Below are 24,433 nucleotides of genomic sequence, written 5' to 3'. Positions count from 1 at the left end.
TATTCTTTGGACAGCATATTATCCTCTGCCATAGACATATTGGAACAGGACTTGCTCATGCTACAGCATGGACAGTCACAATTGCGTTCTATAATGCTTTTAGGCTGGACGTTACAAAATCTTCATTCTGGATATGTGCTATGGCGTCTAATCAACCCCACGACAATGTTTTCTGTATTTAACCTTACAGATAAACAAATCACTTTGGCACAAAGAGGAGCAGACTATACAGTGCTGAGCATTGAGAAACTGGAAAGATTACCATTAACTGTTTCAAAAAAACCTGCAACAGAATGGCTTATACATGGGACAATCACTATGCCTGTCACAATTTTCCATTTTTAATATTGTCTGAAACATATACCAGCTGGCGTGTATGAAAGGTTGGGTAAAGAATACCTTAAGTCAACCTGGGAATTACCATATACACACAGATGTTGGAGTGGGGGAAAAGAATTATTTCTTAGTGTTACAAACTGCAGAAGTGCACTTAGCGGTACACTTTTATGTCAGGGTATTTATTTACATGGAGCCTGCGACGGTACTTCGACCAACTTATCCTGCCACCTGCAAGGTTCTTCAGCTGTATTGATAGATCCAATTTTGAGGCAGCTTTCTAAAGGAAGTCACATTATGTTGAATGATCACAGCTGCGGTGGAATGTTGCCAGGAATAGCGTGTAACTGTGTCAGCCAGGGTCACTGTATGCAAATATTGTTTCCTAAAACTAGGACAGACGGGAGGTCACCGCTATGGCCTTCACTGAACATCTCTTCTATACGAATTGATACTTTAAGCAGAATGAAAGCCATTCTTTTACAAAAAACAGTGCCACTGACCTCGTCCAAAGAGACATATGAACTGCAAGTTGCAAGGTCCTCTGCAGAGATACATGCCCTATTATCAACAAACTGCCTTGTACATTTTGTAGAAATGTTAGGTCGTATCTTAAACATGCCTCAGATCCCGATTTAAAGCAAGAAAGAAGATCAAGAAGACCTGCCGTGCAGCTGCTAACAAGAGGACGACACCAACTGACTTTTCCCCAGCCCTACAGGCCTGTTGATCCTTGAACCTGCTAAATCCTGGCATCTCTTGCGAACAGCAACCTCAAGAACCCCGGAGGACCTGCCTGCACTGACCCTCTTAGAGACTGGAACTCCCACGAGCAGTGGCTCTGCTGGTCTACAACCTTTACACCGCGGTCAAAATACCGCGGTGCCATTACGACGCGCCTTTTACAATGCAATTCGTTACCACGACTTGCGCTGGAGGGCGCTCTAGACTAAGGAATATAAGATTTACTATTCCAACACCTTCCCTACTGTACGTAGGCTGGAGTTGGAATAGTAAATCTTACTATTTCTAAGTCCAGCACCCTACAGCGCAAGTCGTGGTAACGACTTGCGTTGTAAAAGATGCGTTGTGATGTACCGCGATCATTTTGATCGCCCTGTAACATCGTACATCCGTCTGCTCAACTAGCAACCCACCTGGTGCTAAGCAGGTACTGCAAATCCAGCCCACTCTGCACCCGCCGAGCCCGGCCTGTGCCCGAATGGATAAAGAGCCTGAGGACATCCTCCCGGTGATTCTGACTTGGAATCCAGTGCCCAAGGTACTCCTCCTCGACCACCCAGACGACGCCTGCAGACTCAGAACCAGGGTCCCCTCCAACCGCATCCAGCAGAGGGTAAGATTTCCCGACGTCCAAAGACACCCCTGCACCCAGCGCCCCCGGCCTCCTGTGCCCAACTCCGGGGTGCCTGCCTACCTACCCTCTAAGATCCCAACTTACCCCTCGAAGTGCTGGTCGCTCCAGAAGATCCTCCGTCTCCGGGCCTGCAGCCTTTGTTCCCTTTTCAAGATCTCCCATGAATAACATTGAGCGTCCGACAGCCCAAAAGCACCCTGCACCCAGCCACCCGAGTGCCCATGGCAGTGCAACCTTTGTCCTATCCTATTTCTACATTTGCCCTGAGCAAGTGACCAGGAGCCCAGCTCCCACAGCTGCGTGGCCTGCTAGCCAGCAGCCACCAACCAAAGGCCCCCTGCCTCTCATTGGATAACATTGGGCCTAACTACCTCTGCGCCCAGCTGCCCATGTGCCGCTGAGGGTGTATCAGCTGTACCTACCTGACTCTGGGGGACCCCTGAGTCTATGCCCAGAACCTTAACTCTGCCAGTCAAGTACTTACCTAAAAGCTGATAAATCACTTTTCTTCCATAGGCTAACATTGACTGGTTTCACTTGGAAATTCTTCTAAGTGTGGAGTTGTGGAACTTTAAAATAGTCACCTATAATCAGCCGAACAACGAATTCCGATTTACTCACCTGCTATCAGAAGAGACCTCAGTGCTGAACCTTTTAGCCCAGCACCAACCCTGAAAAGTAATTTTAACCATACTTACCAGTAACCTGAATTTTCTTCCATAGGAAACTATTGACTGTTTTTTTGTGAAATTTCTTCTAAGTGTCGATTTTTGCAAACTACAAATATTCTCTAAAAATCGTACCAACTACCAAAACGTAACTACTTACCTGTTTTAGATAGAGGTCCCAGTGCTGAACCTAGGAGTCCAGTACTTGATTACAAAAGTAACATGAATATACTTTACCTGCAAATTGAATTTCCTTCCATAGGATAACATCGGTAAGTTCAACTGAAAAAGTTTCTAGGTGTCAACTTTTAAAATACAATAAAATTCCTTAAAAATCACTACTGTAACCAAAACCCTTTTACTTAACTCTTTACAGCTTATGTCCCGGGATTCAATGTAGGATCCAGTCCTTTGGTTAGAAAAGTAATCTACAAAGTAACTAATTGCATTTAACTAGAAATTCCCATTGAGCTCAATGTTGCATTGTGTTTGAAAATGTGTTGCCTACTGCAACACACTGTAACTATTGCATTCAAAAAGTATATTGCCTATTTGAAAAGTATTTAACTAAAGTAACTCATCCTGAGAAAGTATATTTTCATACCTGGTTGGTTCTAAAATAAAACAACTATATCTTTTGATACAAAACAATTGGCCTAGAGTTCAGTTCTTGAGTGTGTGAGACCATTTGCTGACTGAGTGTGTACAACAAATGCTTTACACTGTACTCTGATACTGCCTTACTGCTCGACCAACCTACCACTTTAGAGAGTAAGGTTATATCTAACTTTAGACTCTGCCAAACCTCTGGGGACTCTATACACATTGAACCTTACTTTGGTCCACTATATATAGAGCCACTTTCCTACCTATGCCTGGTGTGGTTCTCCTTTCATTTGGTCATTAACGAGATTATAGACTGGTAAAACAAGCTGTTTTACATTCCTTCAAGACTTATCCTGAAGGCTGCTCTCCACAGATACCACTAGAATAGTTTTCTATAAAGGTTGTCTTTAACCTACCATTAATAATGGTCGTTTGGATCGGTGCAAGGTGCCCACTAGAATAGTGGACAGCATATGCCAGGCCAACTTCTCACACTCACTTTCACCATTCCCAGAAATTTCATCTAAATCTCTTCCTTTCCTGTAGTTTTGTGGCATTACACATTTCTTCACTGTCCACCACACCCCTATTGTGCAATCCATAACTTTTACCACTTTCTGTCAACCAGTCAAACTTCTGCTTATCCTTTTTTAATTTAAGCAACCTCTCCTCGCCCTTACACAAAGAAATTGAAGACAGATGCCAAATGTTCCCATCATTTAGCTTCACAGAGTTACAGTGTATTTTCTCTACAATGAAAGGACGTGAGAAATGGCTTTGACCTTTCTTTAACACACCTTTCCTTTTTACCCTAACCCTGTCACCAATCTTAATGTGCACAGGTCTACGTCTATGTTTAGTGTCATAATAGTTTTGCACACATCTTGTGCATGCTTCAACTTTTGTTTCACCACACTTGATGACCAGTTAGCTTACTTAGCCGAAAGCATCTATCCCAAATTTTCTTTTGAAATGGGTGTCCTTCCCCTCATTAGCTCAAAAGGACTTCATCGAATTGACTCACATAGAGTTATTCTATAAGTCTAAATTATATAAAGTAATTTCTCCCTCCAGTTTAGGTCATTAATATTTGCAAGTTGTATCATACCCTTTATGACACGATTAAATCATTCTACAGCACCATTACCAGGAGGCTGGTACACCAATGGACTTTTATGTATAATACCATTTCTCGTTAAGAATTCCTTGAAGGCATCTGGTCTATATTGAGGACCATTGTCACTTACAATATCTTTAGGGAATCTTTATTTAAAAAATATTTTTTCAGCAAATCTTATTATGGTCCTAACATCTGCTTTATCTACAATATCCACCTCTGACCACTTAGAAAAAAAATGGTTTACTACAGCTAGTAGGTGCTTGTGTTCACCATTTTCCCACACTGCATCAATGTCTATTCTTTCACATGGCATATTTGGACTGCTTATGGGATGCAAAGTTGGTCTAAAACGAATGTGAGTTTTATCCGAATGTATTCCTAACCTTGTGTATACAAGGTTCTGCCCCAGATTGCAGCTGTATTTTGTGTTGGAAACCTTTGTGTCCTTATTTTCCCTGAGAACACCTTTGGAAATTTCTCAACCATACTCTGGCTAAACTCATCTTCTGGTTGTATCCACACCACCGATTCGGTCAAGCGTAATGCAAAGGTTTCCATGATCTATCCACCCAAGAACAAGCACTTAAAATTTGCTTAACATTTATCTACTCTTACATTTGAACACCAGTTCCATGTAGCTCACCATATCAATTGGCTTTCTTGTGAATGTTTTGGGTACAATATCGTACTCTGCCGAATTATCGCTCAACACTGGTTTAAATTATTCCTGCCATACATATTTATTAACAGTTGTATAAGGCAACCCTGAACATGCCACTATAGAAATGGCCACTTCCCCAAAAGTTACTTCGCATACAGGTTTGTTCCTCATGTGCTTTACACACAGAATATCTCTATTCACATTTAATACACAAAAGTTAATATCATCATCATCCAAAGAACTAGATTTGATCATACTTTCAGGATCAATTAATTTCACTCTGACATTTAGATTTCTTCTGGCATACCTTGTAAATATGTACCATAATGCCACATTTTTAACACATCTATTTGCGTGCTGGAGAATTTTTATCATTAGTTAAATTATACCTTCTTCAGTACCTGTAACATTTCTTATTATTTGCCGGGTTAGATTTATTCACACTGTCCATTTTGTTAGAATCTTCTTCTCCTGTAGATACAAGAAGAAATGTTAATATTTCTTGACTTGGCAAGTACTGCACTATCTTCATTAGTATTCTTTTTCTTTCTCTTCAGACAAAACTGCCTTAGAACACCTCCCAGTTAATTCTGCACTCTTTACGATGTCCATTATCTTTTGAAGAGACTATTCCCCTTAAGTCCAGATTTTATCTTGTATGTTGGGATTTGCTGCTTGCATTATAATTTGATCCCAAATGAGTCGATCATAAAGATTACCAAAACAGCCTGTAAGTGCCAACATTTTAGGAGCACCTACAAAATCCACAATAGATTAATCTTTGTCTTGCTTCCTGTAGAAGAACCTATAATGGTCCACAGCCACACAAACTGTGGGTCTAAAATAGTTAGATAGATCCTCTCTAAAGCATTAATGTATACATCCCCCTGGCCATCGGTCTTTGCATTTTATTTATATAATTGTAAACCTTTGTTTTAAGTGCACCTAAACAGCGCAGATGTGTTTTCTATTTCCTCTCAGTGGTGAGATCTTCATCACAGGCAATACATGATGTTTGAATACACTCTGCTGTGCACACTTGTTACAGTAGGAATGAGTCTTACTGAGATGGTGTTTATCAGACGCTGCTATTTATGCTCATTACTTTGAGAAGAGTTGTGAGTAGAGTTAAGGTTCATCCTAACACCCGACAACACACATCCATCATCTGGGATGGAGGTCTGAAAGGAGAGCCTAGTCCCTCCCCACACCTTACTATGCACACCTATCATTACATAGAGAGATCTCAGCAGCACTAACTAACATCATTAGTTGTGGAGGCTTCAGAGCAAAGGCCTTTGGCCTTCCCTGTGGGGTACCCCAGGCATCTTTGCTCAGCCACACTCTTTATAACCTCTACGCGGACGACACGACACACAAATCATTGTTTCCACACGGCACACAGAATTCTATTGGGTCAAACGTCTGGTGGCCTGCAGACTGCGTTCCCCTTCCTGTCCCAGTAAGAACAGAAAAAATCTGGGGGTCACTTTTGATGAAGGTTTGACCTTTGATGCCCAGGTCAGCCGTACAGTTAGCACCTGTTTCTACATCTTAAAAATCTTGAGAAAGGTGCTGCCTTATATTCCAAATGAACTGCATCGTTCCACTATCATCACACTAGTCACTTCCCGGCTGGATTACTGCAACGCCCTGTACCTTAACATCAACACAGTATCCCTGAACAAGCATCAGTTGGTCCAGAACGCAGTGGCTAGGCTGATTCTTAACATCCGGAAGAATCAGTCATCCAGGGAAGGGATTTGAGCATTGCACTAGCTCCCAATCAGGAAGCGTGTTTCCTTTGAGGTCCTGAATATGGTATATAAGGCTATGCATTGCAAAGGCTCATCACAATTAAAAACCATGTTTCAGTGGTACACTCCGGAGAGGACCTTTGAGATCTTCCTCACAGAAATAACTAGTTTCTCCTAGATTTCACAGGTTCAGATGGGGCGATTGCTCATTTTCTGTGGCAGCCACCAAACTCTGGAACTCCTTGCCCCCCTCCATCTCCAAGGCGGACTTTCTTCCGGTCTTTAGGAAACTTCTGAAAACCATGGCTATTTGCTTCTTAGCTGGAAGTAGGCATTTCTTTCTCCTCATCCGTCCATTCAGCGCTTTGACACCCTTGGGTATAAGTGCACTTTATAAATATTATCCTATCCTAGCAGAGAGGCCAGTCCTTCCCATCACCCTACTATGCACATCTGTCATTTTTAGAGAGAGGTCTAAAAGGAAAGGCTACTCCCTCTCTACATTCTACTACACACAACTGTCATCTGAGAATTCTGAAAGGAGAGCCCAGTCCCTCCCCACACACTTATCATTACAGAGAGGGGCAGAGAGGGCAATAGCTCCCCCAACCTACTACGCACACCTGTCATCTGAGAGAGAGGTCTGAAAGGAGAGGGCAGTCCATCCCGACACCGTACTATGCACACCTGTCACTTGAGAGAGAGGTCTGAAAGGAAAGGCCACTCCCTGTCCACACCTTACTATGTGCAGCCATCATTACAGAGGGAGGTCTCATCAGAGAGGCCAGTCCCTACTCCAAACCTTACTATACACACCTTTCATTGTGAGAGTAGTGACACCTCAAAAAAATGATTGCTGGTGACATGTCTTGATATCAGAGTTAAATACTTGGGGAGATGATGTAGCCTTACGGCTAGAGCAATCGACTTCGAAGCTGGAGAACCAGGTTTGAGTCTCAGCAACGATGCTCAACATCCTCTTATTCTGGACGAATCACTTAATCTCCTCGTGCCTAACAAAAATGAATGTGTCTGTCCAACTGGTGCTCATGTAAGGCGCTCTGATACCCAATTGCTCGGGTCTAGTTCGCGCTATATAAAACTCTAAAAAAAAAAAAAAAACACCATATGCACTATAGAACACTACACCCATCCCCTTAACACTACTTCAGGTAATGCAATAAGTCTCCACTCTTAATAAATATTATCATAGTTTTATTCCATCTGTCTTATTAACCAAAAATTTCCAGTTTTCATGAATCATTCATTTTATTAGTGTGTCTTTTCCACAGTGTGACCAACTTCCAGGTGTGTAACCACTTCATTCCTGAATTTCCATCACTAACAGTTGGCCTTACAATCCCGTGCTCCCCTGATCCCCAATGCATTTCAAGCTTAGGAGACCTTTGACCAGGGAGAACGTGTACTAAAATCAGAAGAAAATAATAATACAATTAAATATGTTGCATGTGGTGCATTTCAGCAATACTTTCCAATCATAGGTTTAGATTAATAAGTAACAAATTCAATAAGCAAACTCCCTGCTTTATATCAAAACCATTAGCTTATGTTTTGCATATCGGCATTATCAATTTAAATCAATCAGACACAAATCAATATGTAATTAAATCAAATGCTATCCTGTATCGTAAAGTACGTGCCCATAAAAGTCACCAAAAGTCAAATAGCCGTATGAATAAAAGCTCAATTTTATATTGATAGCGACGTAATAATCAATTATGAAGCATTTGAAAAAGAAAGTACTCATTAAACATTGAGTTAGTATCCCGGTCCGTCCATAACATCTTTAAGAGAACTGGGAGATGTAGACCCATACAGAAAAACATGTTGATGTTTATATGAGAATAGCCTCCCAGTTAACAGCTAAAGCAAAATCAACTCCATTGGTAAATATGCACATGCATCCAGGCGAGCGATAAACCCTCCATTTATTAGAACAGTCAAATTAACCACAGTGGTTTCCCTAATTTCACTTATCCCAACAGGTAGGTTTCAAGTTATCTCCTCAAACTCCTGTGTCCAAATGCAAAGTTCCTGCTAGGAGACCTTGCTACTTATGAGCTCCCTGTTTGGAGATAGAAATTGGACTTGCCTCAAATGAAAGGTATCAAAAACAAGTCGTCCATATTGGAATCTGGTGTAGTCTTCAAGTTATCTCCTCAAACTCCTGTGCCCAAATACAAAGTTCCTACTAGGAGACCTCATTGCTTATCAGCTTCCTGTTTAAAGATAGAAACAGGACTTGCCTCTTGTGAATGATGTATCAAAAATATTGGCCATATTATAATGGAGTGTCTGGGAGAGAAATATGTTTCTCAGCATTAGAGTGTCCTCTGCTCTGTACTTGCTAAGAAAAATGAAAAAACGACATATTTGGCCATGTTCATAACCCTAAATAAATGAGTTCCAGACTGATACGAATGCCTCTGGGAACATGTGTACCCATAAAAACAATGTGTAGGGCCTATAAGAAACAAATAATCCCAGGATTAAACATGAGCGCATAATAACAAATCTTGGAAAACAACTGTAGTCAATGCGGTCATTAAGGCCTTTCGGTATATCAGTTTGCAGTTTTCTGATCCAATAAGGTTCTCTTCATAGCAGCAATTTTCTATTGTTAGTCCCAGATTTCAAAGACAATACTCCCAGAACTGTATATTTCAGTTGGATGTTGTTGTGTCGTGCTGTATTAAAATGTACTGCTACAGTAGATGAAGGGTTCATAGTTCTGATATTACTCTTGTGTTCAATTAACCTGATTTTGATTTGCCCGGCTGTTTTTCCTACATAACTAGCCCGCATGAGCATTTTTACAGATATACAGCATTCTTGATAGCACAAGTGGCCGAAATACTTACCTTGATCTGACTGCCAGTCAATGGGGGTACCTTTTATGATGTTGTTACAGTTACCACAAGGTTTGGTTCCATAATATTCTGTTAACTTTGTCAACTTTGTTTTCAAAATGTCCTGAATGGTTCGTGAACGTTCATTGGCAAATAATGGTGGGTTGCTGAAAATTAGGTACAGCTCTAGTTCATTCCTCAAAAAGGGGCCAGTTTTTCAGTGTGATCCGTTTCATTTTGTTGCTGCTGGTTGAGCATTTTTCTAAACAAACATACGTCGTTTGGATGCATTGGTGTATGAATTTATACTTTCTAATAATGCTTTGCAATCCTTAGAAAAATGTTCTGTCTTCTACTTCTCTTAGTTTATGATTGGAATAACCCCTTTTATCAAATTTGTCAGTAATCTGTTCTTTGTGTCGATTGAAGGCATCATTGAACATATTCTTTTCAACCTCAATAATTGATAATATGGTAGATGATTTAGCAAAGAGGGCTGATGAAAGCTCTGATACTGTAACAAATTATTCCGATTAGTGTCCTTGACATATACCTCAGTTTGAGTTTTTCCATTATTCATTGTAAATAATACATTCCAATATAATATTTTATTTGAATATATCTTGTATGTGAACTCCACTCTAGTAACCACCTTCTCAAAGGATTGTATGGCTTCCTCGAGTGTATCACTGGATCTTCTCCATATCAAAAATGTGTCATCAACTTATCTTAAAAAGAAAGATATATTGTTGATCCAAAGTTCCTGTGATAAAATATGATCTTACTCAAATGTAATCATAAAGGTAGTTTCATAGCTCGGGGCAGCACAATTTCCCAGGCTGGTCGCAGTCAATTGTTGATAAAAACCGTTGTCCTGTTTCAAATAGCTGGGATGTAAAGTAAACCACATCAACTCCAACAATAAAACACGTTAAGATCTTCATCGTAATCCATCTGTAACAAAGCCCATTCAATAGTCTGTAAACCCAAATTGTGGGAAATGGACGTCTATAGGGATTTCACGTTAATTGTACACAACAACTGATCCTTAAGATTTTCTACAGTTAATTTCGCCTAGTGGTTCAAAAAGTCAGTGGTATCTTGTATGTATGTGGAACCTCTTTGCACAAACTTTTGTAGATGATGATCTATGAATTTGCAGTATTCTCATGAACAAACACCTGTGTATATACAAACGGCCTGAAATTAGTTTCAGTGGAGGTTTATGCATCTTAGATACATCTGGAAGCAGGCATCTCTTTTCAGTCACGGTGATAATGACATTGCCAGTTGCTTAACTGATTATGATGTTTAATACCTTAAGAAATTCATTAGTGTGGTCAGCATCCACCTTTTTCTAGGTTTCCAAATCTTCAACATGTTCTTGTAAATTCTGATGGTAAAAGTAATGGTCCATCAGAACCAGTGCTTCCCCTTTGTCTGCCTTTTGGAATATAATATTTTCATCAGATGCAAGTTGTTTCAGACTATTCAATTCGTTGTTCATGACATTTTATGGGTTTTCTTGAAATCCAGTATTAGGTCTTTAGTTTACGATTCACAATGGTCTCAAAGGAGTCAAATGATTTATGACTGATCGGTGGTATGTAGTTGGGTTTGGGTCTGAATTTGTTCATAGGTTCAATGCCTTCTTTATGTTCCACCACATTAGAATGAAAATGTTTCAACCGAATATGTTCTCATAAATTTAAACATTGTATTTTCAAAGTCCAATTCATTGACTTGGTGGATTGGCACAAAAGAAGATCCCTTTTGTAACACCTTCAGTTCAAACGGTGTGAGTATTCATTTAGAAATGTGTATAATCAAGTTTTTGTTTTCCTTCTGGTCACCACTCCTCTCTCTGGTTATGTGCCTACTGCATCTGGTTGGTTGTTTGCGGTGCAGCCGGTCAGTAAAGAAAGAAGGATCAGATGTCTTATTTACGGGTTGTACAGAGGTCTCAGTCTGACTCAATATTGTCTGAATTTGTTGATTATCTCTATTTATTTAGACAATTACCCTTTGTTCTGTACTTTGAACAGGTTTCTCATCTGATTTTTTTTTTTTTAAATGTGTTTTTATTGCAGATTTAGAAAACATACAATCATTAGTCCGTCAGTTCCGCCATTCACAAACGTCCCATAAATATTGTTAATCAGTTATCACACAGCCGGTGAGCCCACATCCCTGAGGCCGGGCGGCGCCAGTCAGCAAGTGCTTAAACCTGGCAATAGCACAAGAAAATAATGACATCTGTTCGGCTAGATAATCCAGCATCTGCTTTTCTTCTGTCATCCCATCCCCTAGTCCCAACAAACAACCTGCATTTAAACTCGGGCGGGAAATACTAGTATGTACTGCTATTACTGTTTGGTGTTCCTCCGTCAACCATCTCGTCCCCATTAGTAGCCACCCTGTGGGGGTTAAACTCGGCGTATCTTCCCTAATTGGGGAAAGTGTGAGCAGTCATACCTTCCAAACAGCAACTCATGCAGCCCTCGAAAACCAGAGTTGCACTACCTCAACAATAGGACTTCCCACCCTCCCATTCCCACCCTCCCCTTAAACCTTGGCTGGTGTGGGCCTAGCTCACCTACATTGATCGACAAAAGGAAGAACCCTGCAGGAGTCCTACTCATCTATCTTTGTATGCCATGGAACTTCCCTTCAGAACCCCCTGCCGCCCTAGTCATCCTCATTCGTCAAACTGTTTTTTGAGCGTTCGCACCAGTTCCTCCCAAGCTTGTGCCATCTCTAGACTCTTCTCATTAGCTGTGCGCGCTGCCTGCCTAAGTCTGATAGTACCTTCGCTACAAGCCCATTTACACAGTTCAGTCACCCATCGTTTACCAGACGGGCCCTCCTTCGATTTCCAGTGCCACGTTATCTCCCTCTGGGCTAATATAAGACCTATGTCAATAAATTTACTAGTGATCTTGGTCTTCTTTGTGTGGGGAAACCAGAGCAACAAACAGGCCGCCTTGTCGTATACCACCTGTCTATCAGTAATCTTGTTAAGTAGCTCCCCCACCTCGGACCAATAGAGCCCTAGGTTTGGACAGTCCCACAACATGTGGTCCAGTTCTGCATCAGGCAACAAACATCTAGGGCACGCAGCATCTTGTACCTGGAAATACTTCTGGATCCTCCCTGGAGTAAGATAAGCCCTGTGCAGCACAAAAAAATGTACTTGTTGAAATTGAGCATTCCTGCACCCCTTCCACGTCCTCCTCAATATGTGCCCCCATGTTGCGTCCAGGATGGGCCTCCCCACACTCTCCTCCCACCTTTGCTTGAGTGCCGCAAGCGAGTCTAATCCTTCATGTAGCAGTCGAGACTGCAGGCAAGTGACCGCCTTAAAGGTGCCCGCCGCCATCACCACATACTGGCAGGCCATCGTGGTCATTGGTTCCGTCTGTCCAGACTTCCAATGTTTCTGAATCGCCTTCGTGACAGCCATGTGTAACAGGAAGCTCCCATCAGGGAGACCAAACTGAGCCTGCACTGCCCAGAAGGGCAACAATCCGCCTTCAGCAAAGAGGTCCCCCACCATGTGCAGCCCCAGTTCCTCCCATTCCAGTGGTGGAGACCAGTCTCCCCCATGCGGTAGGGCCGTCAACATTCCCAGAGGAATCTCGGGCGCGTACGGGTGTGCCATTCCGGTCCTCCTCTGGCTTTTATTCCAGCACAACCTCAGGGTCTTCTCCTCCAAGGTTAAGGCCCGTAATTCAAGCTTTTGTTGCAGGATTATATAGGATAGCACATTGCGCCATGCGGCGTCTCACGCGTCCCCAACCACCTCTCAGTCCGCTTTTAGCACGGCAACTGTTAGTCCGTGGGCAGCCTAATTCTTTCAACAGCCCTCGGTTCAGGAAGGTCTCAGGGCCCAACGAGCTCCGTGGGAGTGAATGCAGCCATAACACGGGGTCCACCCATCGGGTACTACGTTTAGCTTGCTCCTCACCCCTGCAGCCACAGCCAGGGACGAGTTTCCGTGATCCCAATCCTCTCGTGGGTCGTGCTCCCTGGTGTCCCACTATGGAGTGTCTTCGCTGCTGCGCCCCTAGCCCCCAGCCTCAAAGCGCCACAGGCCTGGCCCCGCCCCCACCTCCGCAGCGCCGAGCCCAGGCCCGCGTCGCTTCACTCACCAAGGGTTTCAGGGCACATCAGTCACCAGCCGCTGCCCGCCAGGTCCGATCCGCAGGGCACCTGCCGGTCTCTCCCCGATGCCACTGGAGCCCAGCTGCAGGTCCCCCCCAGCCGGCGCAGCAGCCGCCGTGAGTCGACCGCTCCCGCTCCTCAGCTCCACATACGCTGCCCAGCCCACAAACCAGCTCACCGGTCTCGCCGGCGCATATCTTGGCCGCCGCTGGGGGGGTTCCGCACCTTCAGTCCTCCCTAAGTGCCGCGCCGCATCCCGCCAGCAATGCGGAGCTCTCCGGCAAACCACCTCCGCCACCAAGTCCGCCAATCACCCCAGTAGATGTCGGGGGCGCCGGTGCAGTAGGTAGTTTAAATCACCTGCCGCTCATCGCCGTTAATCTTGTCCCGGTCTCAGATGCACCGCAGGCGATCAGGGCATCGCTGCTCGGCCGCCGCCGCCGAACCTCGCCGCCATTTTGTCGCACCACCTCCGGGTCTAAGGAGCAAATTTTCTTCGGCAGAGCACTTCGGGGCTTTCATAGACCTCCGCAGCCGGCCTCCACGGTCCTGGGCAGTTCCGCTACTTGGTTCCTTGGTTACCGCTGCACCACAGGCATTTCGTCAGGATAATTAGTGGGATCAGGCCCGGAGCTAGTCGCTCACGCCGCCTCCACCATCGGCGCCCAAGCCACGCCCCCCAGGTTTCTCATCTGATGTTAATAAATCACTGTTTGTTCACTGTGTTGTCTGTCTCATTTGTCTTGTATGTGCGTACACCTCTTCCCTATTATAGACTTCGCCCAGTTTATAATCAGTGGTGTGAATGATTCATGAAACTGGAACTTTTTGGTTATTTAAATGGATGGAATGAAACTACAATGATATAGCGGGAAAACGAAGCTTAGGTGATGTCATAAATGATGTCATTTGAGATTACATCAGTGATGTCATAAATGTTGTCAGAGAACATGTCATGAGTGAGTTATGTCATATTTGAGGTCATAAGCAAGGCATTGCAGGGGCGCAAATTATAGTTAGCTCTAGTAACTGATACCATTGATTTTCTGTTGGTTTTTCAGCCCAAAACTTTACTTTTTACACTAACAAATTCACCTATCAATAACATTACTTTAACCTTTGGATTTTTTGTGTGACTTTCTAAGTTTTTTTTTAAACAAAGCAATCACAAGAAGATGGTGGACAGAGCGCTGAAACGTTTGAGACACTCACCCCCAGTCACAGATCTAGGGTGAATCAGTCATCGTTCTTTAGCTCACTTCGCCACCACAGTTTACAACCAGCCATATGCAAATCAGTCTTTACCCTGATTCCTCATGGGAACAGTCCAGCCCGAACTGCCAAGCAAAGTCTTCCCTAGACCAGAAACAAGCACCCTGGGACCGGTTTCAGGGTAACACCCCTCATCAGCCTGGCTAGCTTGAATTCAGTGGCAAAGTGAGCAATGGGCCCACATCTGGGCATACCCCGCCAATTTGGGGCGAACAAGGCAAACACAAGGAGATAATGGACGGGGCGCTGAAACTTTTCAGACACGCACCTCAGTCACAGATCTGGGTTAAATCCATCCTCCTTCTTAAGCTCACTTCGCCACCTCAATTCAGACTCAAGAACAGGGTCAAGACTGATCCGCATATGGCTGGGTCTGAACTGGCTGAACTGGGGAGGCGAAGTGAGCCAAAGAACGATGATGGATTCAACCCAGATCTGTGACTGGGGGTGAGGGTCTGAAAAGTTTCAATGCTCAGTACATCATCTCCTTGTGTTGTGCTGCCCGAGTTTTCACTTTTAGGCGGAGAGTTATACGTGTCGGATTTTGGAGGGAGATTGTCAAACTTCCCGAGGGCCTGACACTGTGGCCCTACTTAGCGAACGGGTCCTGAACTCTTTCGGCTTTTCAATATATTTTTTTGTGACTTGCTGCTCAATTTCTTCTTCCATGACAATAGAAAATATGGAGTAGTCTTTTCAGTTATGCTTTTACTTCTTTGGACCCCAACTATGTGGACTATGTGAAATTACTAAAGACCATTGACTTTTAAGTTAGAGCCTTGAAAAAGTCGCATGAAGCAACAAAATACTTGTCGGCTGTTTGGCTGTATTTTCTACGTGTCAACAAACTTGTTAAAAAGATCTACTGGTGATCAAGACTGTGACATATCGACTGTTTAAGGCTTGGAAACTAAAACCTTTAGCTGACTGCAAGCTAGTCAGTCTGAACTCTTAGACATGCAGTGCTCTGCTATTTGATTTTTGTGTATGTCCAGACATGGGTTGCTTGCTCACTCTGCCACTGAATTCAAGCTAGCCTGGCTGACGAGGGGTGTTACCCCGAAACCAGTCCCAGGATGCTTTCTTCCAGTCCAGGGAAGACCTGGTTTGTCAGTTTTGGCTAGACTGTTCTCATGAAGGACAGGGTCAAGACTGATTTGGATATGTCTGGGTCTGAACTGGGGTAGCGAAGTGAGCTAAAGAACAATGATGGATTCTTCCAAGATCTGTGACTGGGGGTGAGTGTCTGAAAAGTTTCAGAGCTCTGTCCATCATCTCCTTGTGGTTGCTTTTTTTTAATCGAATACAGATATTTTTATCACACCTAATTATAACGTTACTTTAACCTTTGTTTTTTTGTGTGACTATAATTATATATACAGATGCACACATATGTAACCTTCTAATAATGTTTTGTTATATGTCTTTTCCTAGGGATTTACGAACTGGAATAAACGGGACTTTAACCAGTTCATTAAAGCAAATGAGAAGTATGGCCGGGATGATACTGATAACATCGCACGAGAGGTGGAGGGAAAATCACCTGAAGAGGTTATTGAGTACTCAGGTTTGCAGATTCAATATATAACTAATTATCCGCGTTTCATGCAAATTAAACATGCATGTAGAGGTATGTTTGTTCGAGTCACATGTATTTTTTCAAAACTACTTTCCGCTGTTGCTTATTCTAAATTTATGTATTCACGATTTTATAATATGAAAGTATGCATGAATGCCGACGTAATGCTTAATAAAAGGTTCACGTCATGTAAGCATGAGCAACATACTTTCTTATACAAGTATCGAGGTAGGCCTTATGTGGGAGTTGTTTTCAAACATTTTGAAAATAGGGTGAATCACCGTAGTGCTTTGGTGGTAGTGATATCTGATCAAGAAATGACTTATAGTGTAACTGTTAAGATAATTAGCCGTACAAGGCTGCCTGGTACAATGACAGTATAAACAGCAATATATACCGTAACCGTACTCTTCAGTTCAGTTCATACACCTTTATTCGAGATATTTCATCATAAAAGACATCAAATAAAACCATCTACATTTTAATATAAAAAGGAGATACTTAAAATCACAGTATACTTTGACAGGAATAAAAACATGATACCCCAAGTAAAATATGCACTAATGTTCATTAAGTGTTGTTCGTCTCATAACTAAACAGTCTATTTAATGACGCGGGCGTATCATACTTAATTTTAAAACATAATTAAATATACAGAATCAGACGTATTGACTATAATGATATGGGTAAAACGTACTCAGCTCCCAAGTGGGTACCTTGTTCTAATAAGCCAAGACCGACCCAAAAACTTTGTCACAGCTATGGTCACAATCTCAGTTGTATTAGTTCTTAGGAGCCATGTGGCTTCTACACTCACCCTTTTTCTCAACCTAGAACAGATTGGTTTTAGCCATTTTCTCCGTGGTGCATGGTATGCAGGACAAGCAAAGAAGATGTGACCTATGGATTCTAGTTTGTCCCTACACCACGGGCAATACTCAGAAGAGTGACCACGCCATGTACTAGTAAAAGTCCTAACCGGGAGTGTGCCAACTCTAAATTGGTGGTAGAGTTTTCTGTCATTACTCCTGATAATGGTATCCCAGTAATCCTCTAGGTGGGGGTCAAGTTTGTGAGCCAGAAACCTACCAGTTAAGGTGGAGGAATCTGACTGGGCAACAATTTGAGTTTTAATAGAGGCCCAATAAAGTTCTTTATATTGTTTTTTCGAAGGAAAGACATTATTTTCAGCGGCCGTCCATAACAAGCTTAAACCCATATTAACCAGCATAAACTTAACAGCTCTAAACCAAGGAAGATTACTAGATCCCACTATTGATCTTAAATTTAAGATTTCAATAGCAAAAATAGCCAATTCCGGTGTTGTCCAGATTCTCCTCCACAATCCTAACATCCTGTACTGAGCTACATCTATGATTGAGCGATGGCCCAGATCGAGCATTAAAGGTTTCATCGGGTTGATTGCGGGAGGCCCACCAGGTTTCGTAAGAATTTGTTTTGAATTTTAGCCAATCGAGAGAGATCAGAGGAGCCCCAGAGGTCCGCACCATATAGGATAGCAGAGCTTATTTTAGCCTCATATATTTTAAGCACCGGTGCTATCCTCTTGGTTTGTGACATTCTTTGCTCTTTAATAAGACACCATGTTAATCTAGCAAATTTTAGACAGATGGCATCAAGTTGTGGTTTCCATCTTGTCCTGTACTCTAGTACTACCCCAAGATAAGTCATTACATCCACCTGCTCTAAATCAGTGCCATTCATACGAACGTGGCTCTTTAATGGCTTATTTTTAGTTAGGACCATAAATTTAGTTTTACCCACATTTACCTGTAGGTCATTTAGTTTACAGAAAACCTCAAACTTATTTAACGCAGATTGGAGACCCTTTTGAGTTTTTGAAAGAATAAGGGTGTCGTCTGCGAAAATAAGGAGAGGAAACTTTTTACCACCCAATATGGGTGCATCAGTTGGGAAGTCTGCGAAATAAAAAGAAGGAACAAGGTCGGAGCGAGTACGCATCCTTGCCTGACTCCACGGTTAACTGGAAAACTCTCAGTTACCTGGCCCTGTCTACCCCATCTAACCCTGGCAAAAGTGTCCTCATGTAGACGTATTACTAGATTCAGGAGTTCTTGTGGCATTCCCATTTTACCTAAGGCCGCCCATAGTTTTTCTCTATGGACAAGGTCAAATGCGGACTTGAGGTCCACAAATGCAGCGTAAATAGTTCCTCCGCCCAGGTGCCCCACCTTCCAATAAATCAGAAGGAATCTAAGCACTTGATCTATTGTTCTGACACTAGTTCTAAATCCTGCTTGCATAGACGAGAGAATATTCTCATTTTCAACCCAATCTTGGATTTTTGCCAATAACATTCTGGCTACAAATTTCTGGATTGCGTCTATTAAACTTATGGGGTGGTAATTCCCTGGCACGGAGCGATCCCCCTTTTTAAAAATTGGTAGGATTTCAGCCCCTTTCCAGGACTCCGGAATCCTAGCTCCATTTGCGATGGCATTGGCTAATGTCGTGTTATATGCAACCCAGTTCAAGAGGTCAAATTTAAGTAAATCGGCAGGGATACAGTCAATGCCTAGGGCTTTACCAGCCTGAATCAGTCTCAAGGTCTGCTCTGTATCTTTGCTCACAAACACTAGTGGTGGACATAACAATGGAGGCATTGATGCTGGAGTTTCCATGCCCCATTCATCTGCTGGTTCTAGTGCCCTGAACTGGGACGCGAAATACTCCACCCATTTCTCAACTGGAACACGATTCGCGGGAGTTTGCGAATCAAAATTTCCACCCCATTTCACCACCTGCCAAAACTTGATTTGATTAGATGACCTACTTGCTTCATATAAGTCCTGCCAACGTCTATCGTCCCAAGCTCTTTTAGCCTCCCTTTGGGCTTTCTTGTATGTAACCCTAGCCTGTTTAATGTCTGTTACCACCCTTGATTTGATCGCGTTAACCAGGGAACTGTAAGCCAGACGACATGATTTATTATACAATTTTTTCCCCGGCAGTGACACTAAGTCTGGCCCAGGTTTAGGGGGTTTTGTGAGCAAAGCTTTCAGATTTACAAAAAGCTGCTCATGAAGCACTATCAAATAATCAGGCTGCCCCGAATGGTTAACCCTTGCCTCCAACTCTCCCCGGGTCGACGAAACTTCGTTAGATATCCTTTCAAGGACTACTGGGTCTTCAATAACCTTACTCCAATGAACCTTACGTCTGTCGTTACTTAGGAATGCGTCAGCTGTCACATACCTAGATTTTGCACTACCACTTCGATGGGCCTATAACTAAGGGACTGCCTCACCCAGATTGTTAGACCTCCTGAGGCTCTACCTTTTTGTCCCCGAATCGCAGGTTTAAAAAATTGAGGTACCCCAATCGAAAAATTGGATCTGGTGCCCATGTTTCTTGAAACATTAGAATGTCATAGGCCTCAAAAAAATCCACCCACTCTCCTGAATCTAATTTCCCTTTGAGACCAGCAATATTCCATGAGGCAATTTTAAGATGTCGGTCCTGAGGATGGGGTGGACTTGGTTTCAGGGACTCCATAATGAGACTTGTTTGCCTCTCTCCCACAACTGGGGACTCTCTGACTGGAGGATCACTAAACGGGAGGTCTGGGAATGATGTTAAAACCCTATTTACATCCTTATGTTTCTCCGGTACTATTTGCTTGGATCCACACTGTTCCAGTTTATTATCTTCACTATTTCGGGGTACCTCAACCAAAGGTAGGCAGAGTTCAGTGGGGCTCTTGCTTGATCTCTTGGACACTGTTGAATGGCCAGAGCTACCCAGAAGTCAATCGACTCCCTCTAAACCAGAAAGGGGCTTGAACCTGTTAAACAGTGGGGGAAATTGTGGAAAGTGTGTGGTCCATTCGCGAGTGGGTCTTCTAAAGGGACTTGCCCTTTGAGGGTTAATTGATACATGTGTAGGGGCACTACTTCTTTGAGGATGGAAATAGTTTAGGCCTAGGGATTGAACATCTCCCTCCCTACCAAATCTGGGTTCTCTACGGATGAAATCTACCACCCATGGGTCCCTAAATTTGATAATAACGTAATCACCCTCCAAATCCTTAGGACAGTGACCCACCCAGCCTGTTCTTCTAACGTTTAAGATCTCCCTGAAAGACCTTGGAGGGAGGGGTCGGTTCGTATTCAGCCAAAAGGTAACCTTGTTTTTTAGGTCTCTATGGGATTCCATTTTGTCCACCCCGATAGCAGTAACTCCGGTCAAAATAATTGTATAGGGTGCAGACTCGGGGGGTAAATTATCACAGGGTGGCCTCTGCTTATAAGACTCTTTGCCCATTTTGCCAGGCCCCAATGCCAGTCCACCACTAGCAGGTGCACATTGAGTGGGCAGGAGACTAGTCGCCACACCATCCTGCGGAAGCCTGCTCTTAGTGGGGGCCCTAGGAACTAGCACCTTAGGAGGTTTATCGATACTAGTTTTCTTTGCCTGCGTTATCAAAGGGTCGATTATAGATGAGGGGTCCCGCCTAGCAGTAACACTGATCCCCGGTTTCTGGTGCCCTGTAGGAGGCTCCAATATTATATCTGGACCTTTGGTTAGATTACCCAATATAACCGAGTTATCTCTTACTAGATTCTCCAAAAGGTCCAATTTAGTATTTATCAGCCTAGTTCGTTCCAACAGGGCAGCATCAAGGATTTAACTAGGAATTCAATCTTACCCAAGAGAACGTCATCTGCACTATGGGTCGGACATTGGTCGGCAGAATCTACAGGACCCACTATGGGAGTTGGGGGGGCTTATTACAACAGAAGGGGACAACACTGTATTGTTAATTTTAGATATCTTTGCATTTCTCCCCATCTGGGTTTTATCCCCTCTTTTTCTTTTACTAGATTTAAAATGAACTAATCCTCCCAAGGTTGAAGGGTTTTGTGCGGGACTCTGTGGTAGGGACAGGTAACCTGAACTATTTAATGAGGTATCTGTAGATACACTAGTTACTGATGTGTCCGGGATCAAGCTGTCAACCTCAACATCCGAATCCACAGGCAACGGTAATACGTCTGAGGCGGAAGCCGGAAGATAGACGTTGATTTGTACTACTGATGTATTACTGATTTGTATTACTCTGCAATTTTTTTAAAATCGCCGTTTTTTTAACCCACTCACTCTAATCTTCCTGGGCACTAGAAAATATCCCTTGACTGCACTCACCTAAGGATCGATCCCCTCTTGGGACTCCTGCCGTCCTCCCTGGGCCGATTCACGGGCCCAGCAGGTTCAGACTCCCCTCCTCCCCAGGCGCAGACAGCGGCCGCCATCTTGGGTGAGGGCTAGGACAGCGCGCTAGTGCTAAGACCGATTTGGGGCCAAAGCATGATAAAATGGATCTCACTTTCCGTCCGCGCAGCGGGCGGGCGCAGCGGGCGCGCAGATGGTGCGCCGGAGGCGCGCCAGAGGCAAGCCCGTTTGGGCCCGTCCGGGCACTGCCGGGCTCAGGGTGAGAATCCATGCCCGTTTACACTGATAGCTCTATTTTCTACTCCCAAAGTGAGCTCCTTGCCTTGAGACCACGCAAGAATAGACATTGTCATAATATGCATAAATATGAGCACACGTACATGCGCTGCGATCTGTGCTGGATCGACGCATTATACCCAGCCATTACGGATCTACGTATGGCTTTACTGAATTGTAGGTCCCTCCCGAAACACTCTCTTGAGCTTAACTTTCTGCTACAGGATCATGACCTGGACATCCTGTTTCTAACAGAAACGTGGCTAACCACCAACTCTGAGGCCGACATAGTTCGCGCTCTTCCCACAGGATACCTTATCCACTCGCAGATCAGACCCTCGGGCAAAGGAGGTGGACTGGCCATTCTGTATAAAAACCACTTAACTTGCAGGATGAAGGACGGCGGAATTTCGGATTCCGAAAATTGCCACTTCCATTTCCAACTTTCTCCCACCACCTCCTTTACATGCCTCTTAGCATATCGTCCCCCAGGGAACTCTGGTCACTTTACCAGCTCTCTCCTAGAAACGGTTACCGTCCTAGCCTCTTCCGCGCCAAACTTCACCATTTTAGGTGATCTGAATCTCCATTTCAACGAACCCTCAGACAAAGTAGCTACTGACTTGCTCCTCGATCTCTCATCCTATGAGATCCATCTCATGATTACAGGAGCCACACACTACAAAGGTCACCTCCTAGACCCGATACTTTCCAATATCAGGTCACTTCAAACCAGTCCCCCGTGTCCCCTCCCCTGGACAGACCATTTTCTCCTGACTTTCACTTGGCAGGTCGAGCTCAAAACTGTACATACGCTCAGTACCTCCACTCATGATAGAATGTGGTCGAAACTCTCAGTGGAGAAGTGGACTGACATCTTAGAACGCCCCCCCCCCCCCGCTCTGGACCCCGTTACTGCAGACACCAATTTAAAAAACTGGCTCTCTAATTCATTGGACTTAGTCCTACCAAAAAAAACCCTGAGGAAAAAGCAGGTCAGAACTGGTTCTGCACCCTGGTTCACTCCTGAGCTCAGAATCCTAAGGCAAGGCTGTAAGAGGCTTGAGCGTATCTGGAGAAGAAACTGGGATACGGCTAACAAAGACACCTATCGCGACTCGATTAGAGCGTACAAAGCAGCCCTCAGAAATGCCAAAACAACATTCTATGATCACAGAATCAAAAATGCCTCCAACTCTACGAGAGAAACCTACAAGATTGTGAAAGAACTTCTGAAGATCCCTGATCCCCCGGTACCCCAAGACCCTTCAGGGTCTAAATGCAACGAACTAGCTACGTACTTCGATCAGAAAATAAAAAATATCATTTCCACCCTACCCCAAACAGAGAGTCCTTCACGCTATGAGAATCTGCCCTGGACACGAACCCTCAGCTGAACGCCTTTAATTTAATCTCTGAGGAGGATTTCCTCAAAATCCTATGCAGCATCAAAAGTGGCTCCCCTAGCGACCCTGTCCGATGCGTTTTTTGAAACAGATAGCTGCCTCCATTTCCACCCCGGCAACTGAGCTCATCAATCTTTCTCTTTCCCAGGGCATTGTGCCTCCCAGTTGGAAAGGGGCCATTGTCAAGGCCCTTCTAAAGAAACTGCAACAAACTAAAGCGTTCAAGAGGGTCTAAGAAAGCCAAAGGCTGAGTGCGCGGTCGGCAAGCATTAGTTGAACAACAAACCAGAAGATGACCCTAAAAAAAGGTACGCAGTGACAACTCGTTCGATGGTCAAAGAGTACCCATCAGTCACCACACGAGACCGCCCTTCATCATTTGGGATATCTTCATGGAACCATCGATGCAAGTTGTGAATATAAAGGAAGAGGGAGACTAGATGGTTAATAGTTCTCCTTTCCTAAATAGCAACAGTATGGTTTAATCACTTAGTGAGACTGATAAGTGATGCAAGTGTGGTATGGCTGAGGAAGTGCAGTGCAAAAACTGAAATGAAGGTGAAAATAATTAGAAAAAGGTGTCTAAAATTGGGTCAGGGAGCACATAATACATGTTTATTAGGGTGATGCTCGCCTCTCCAAATTAAAAACAATTTAAATGTGTAAAGACAGTTTGAAAAATATACTGTCTGAATTGGAGTCAGGTCAACATGTTTCAGCAATTCTCGGACATAGTGATCCTTGCTTTCTTCAGGACCTATTTACACTAAATTGCTACTGCAACAAATTATAAAACAAAAGTGAATATAAATGGACAATCACTAAGAATCACCTGCAGTCTCCTGGTAAAGCTGTCTTGTCCTCGCTCACAGCTCGTGTCATTCACTGTAGGGTCAGAATAAACAAAAAAGGCAGTAGTACAACCAACTTTATGCCCTCCGCGAATCATTAGTACTAGGCAACCATCATTCAGGCCTTAGAATTAGTCACAAAAAATTACTAAAATGCACCCATAAAGTGGTATAATTAATTGTTCAGTATTAGGATATAAAATTCATATGCCCAATAACAGTAACACATCTTACCATAGTCTGTGAGATGTGCAAGCCTCACCTCACCTGGCAGT

General features: G+C 43.5%; 1 protein-coding gene across 4 annotated transcripts in view; it reads left to right on the top strand.

Annotated features, from left to right (window-relative positions):
• The window catches only part of SMARCA1 (SNF2 related chromatin remodeling ATPase 1), a 2,556,005-nt gene that overhangs the window by 2,125,451 nt on the left and 406,121 nt on the right, over window positions 1–24,433 (top strand). For all 4 annotated transcript variants that reach the window (XM_078688758.1, XM_078688761.1, XM_078688757.1 and 1 more), the window contains one exon: window positions 16,267–16,399. In XM_078688758.1, coding sequence (XP_078544884.1) covers window positions 16,267–16,399 — 133 coding nt within the window. The remainder of the gene's footprint in view (window positions 1–16,266; window positions 16,400–24,433) is intronic.

This window comes from Lissotriton helveticus, chromosome 4_1 (genome assembly GCF_964261635.1).
Source record: "Lissotriton helveticus chromosome 4_1, aLisHel1.1, whole genome shotgun sequence".
NCBI lineage: Eukaryota > Metazoa > Chordata > Amphibia > Caudata > Salamandridae > Lissotriton > Lissotriton helveticus.
The sequence above is the reverse complement of the archived record's forward strand: the minus strand, read 5'-3'. Positions and strand labels throughout refer to the sequence as shown.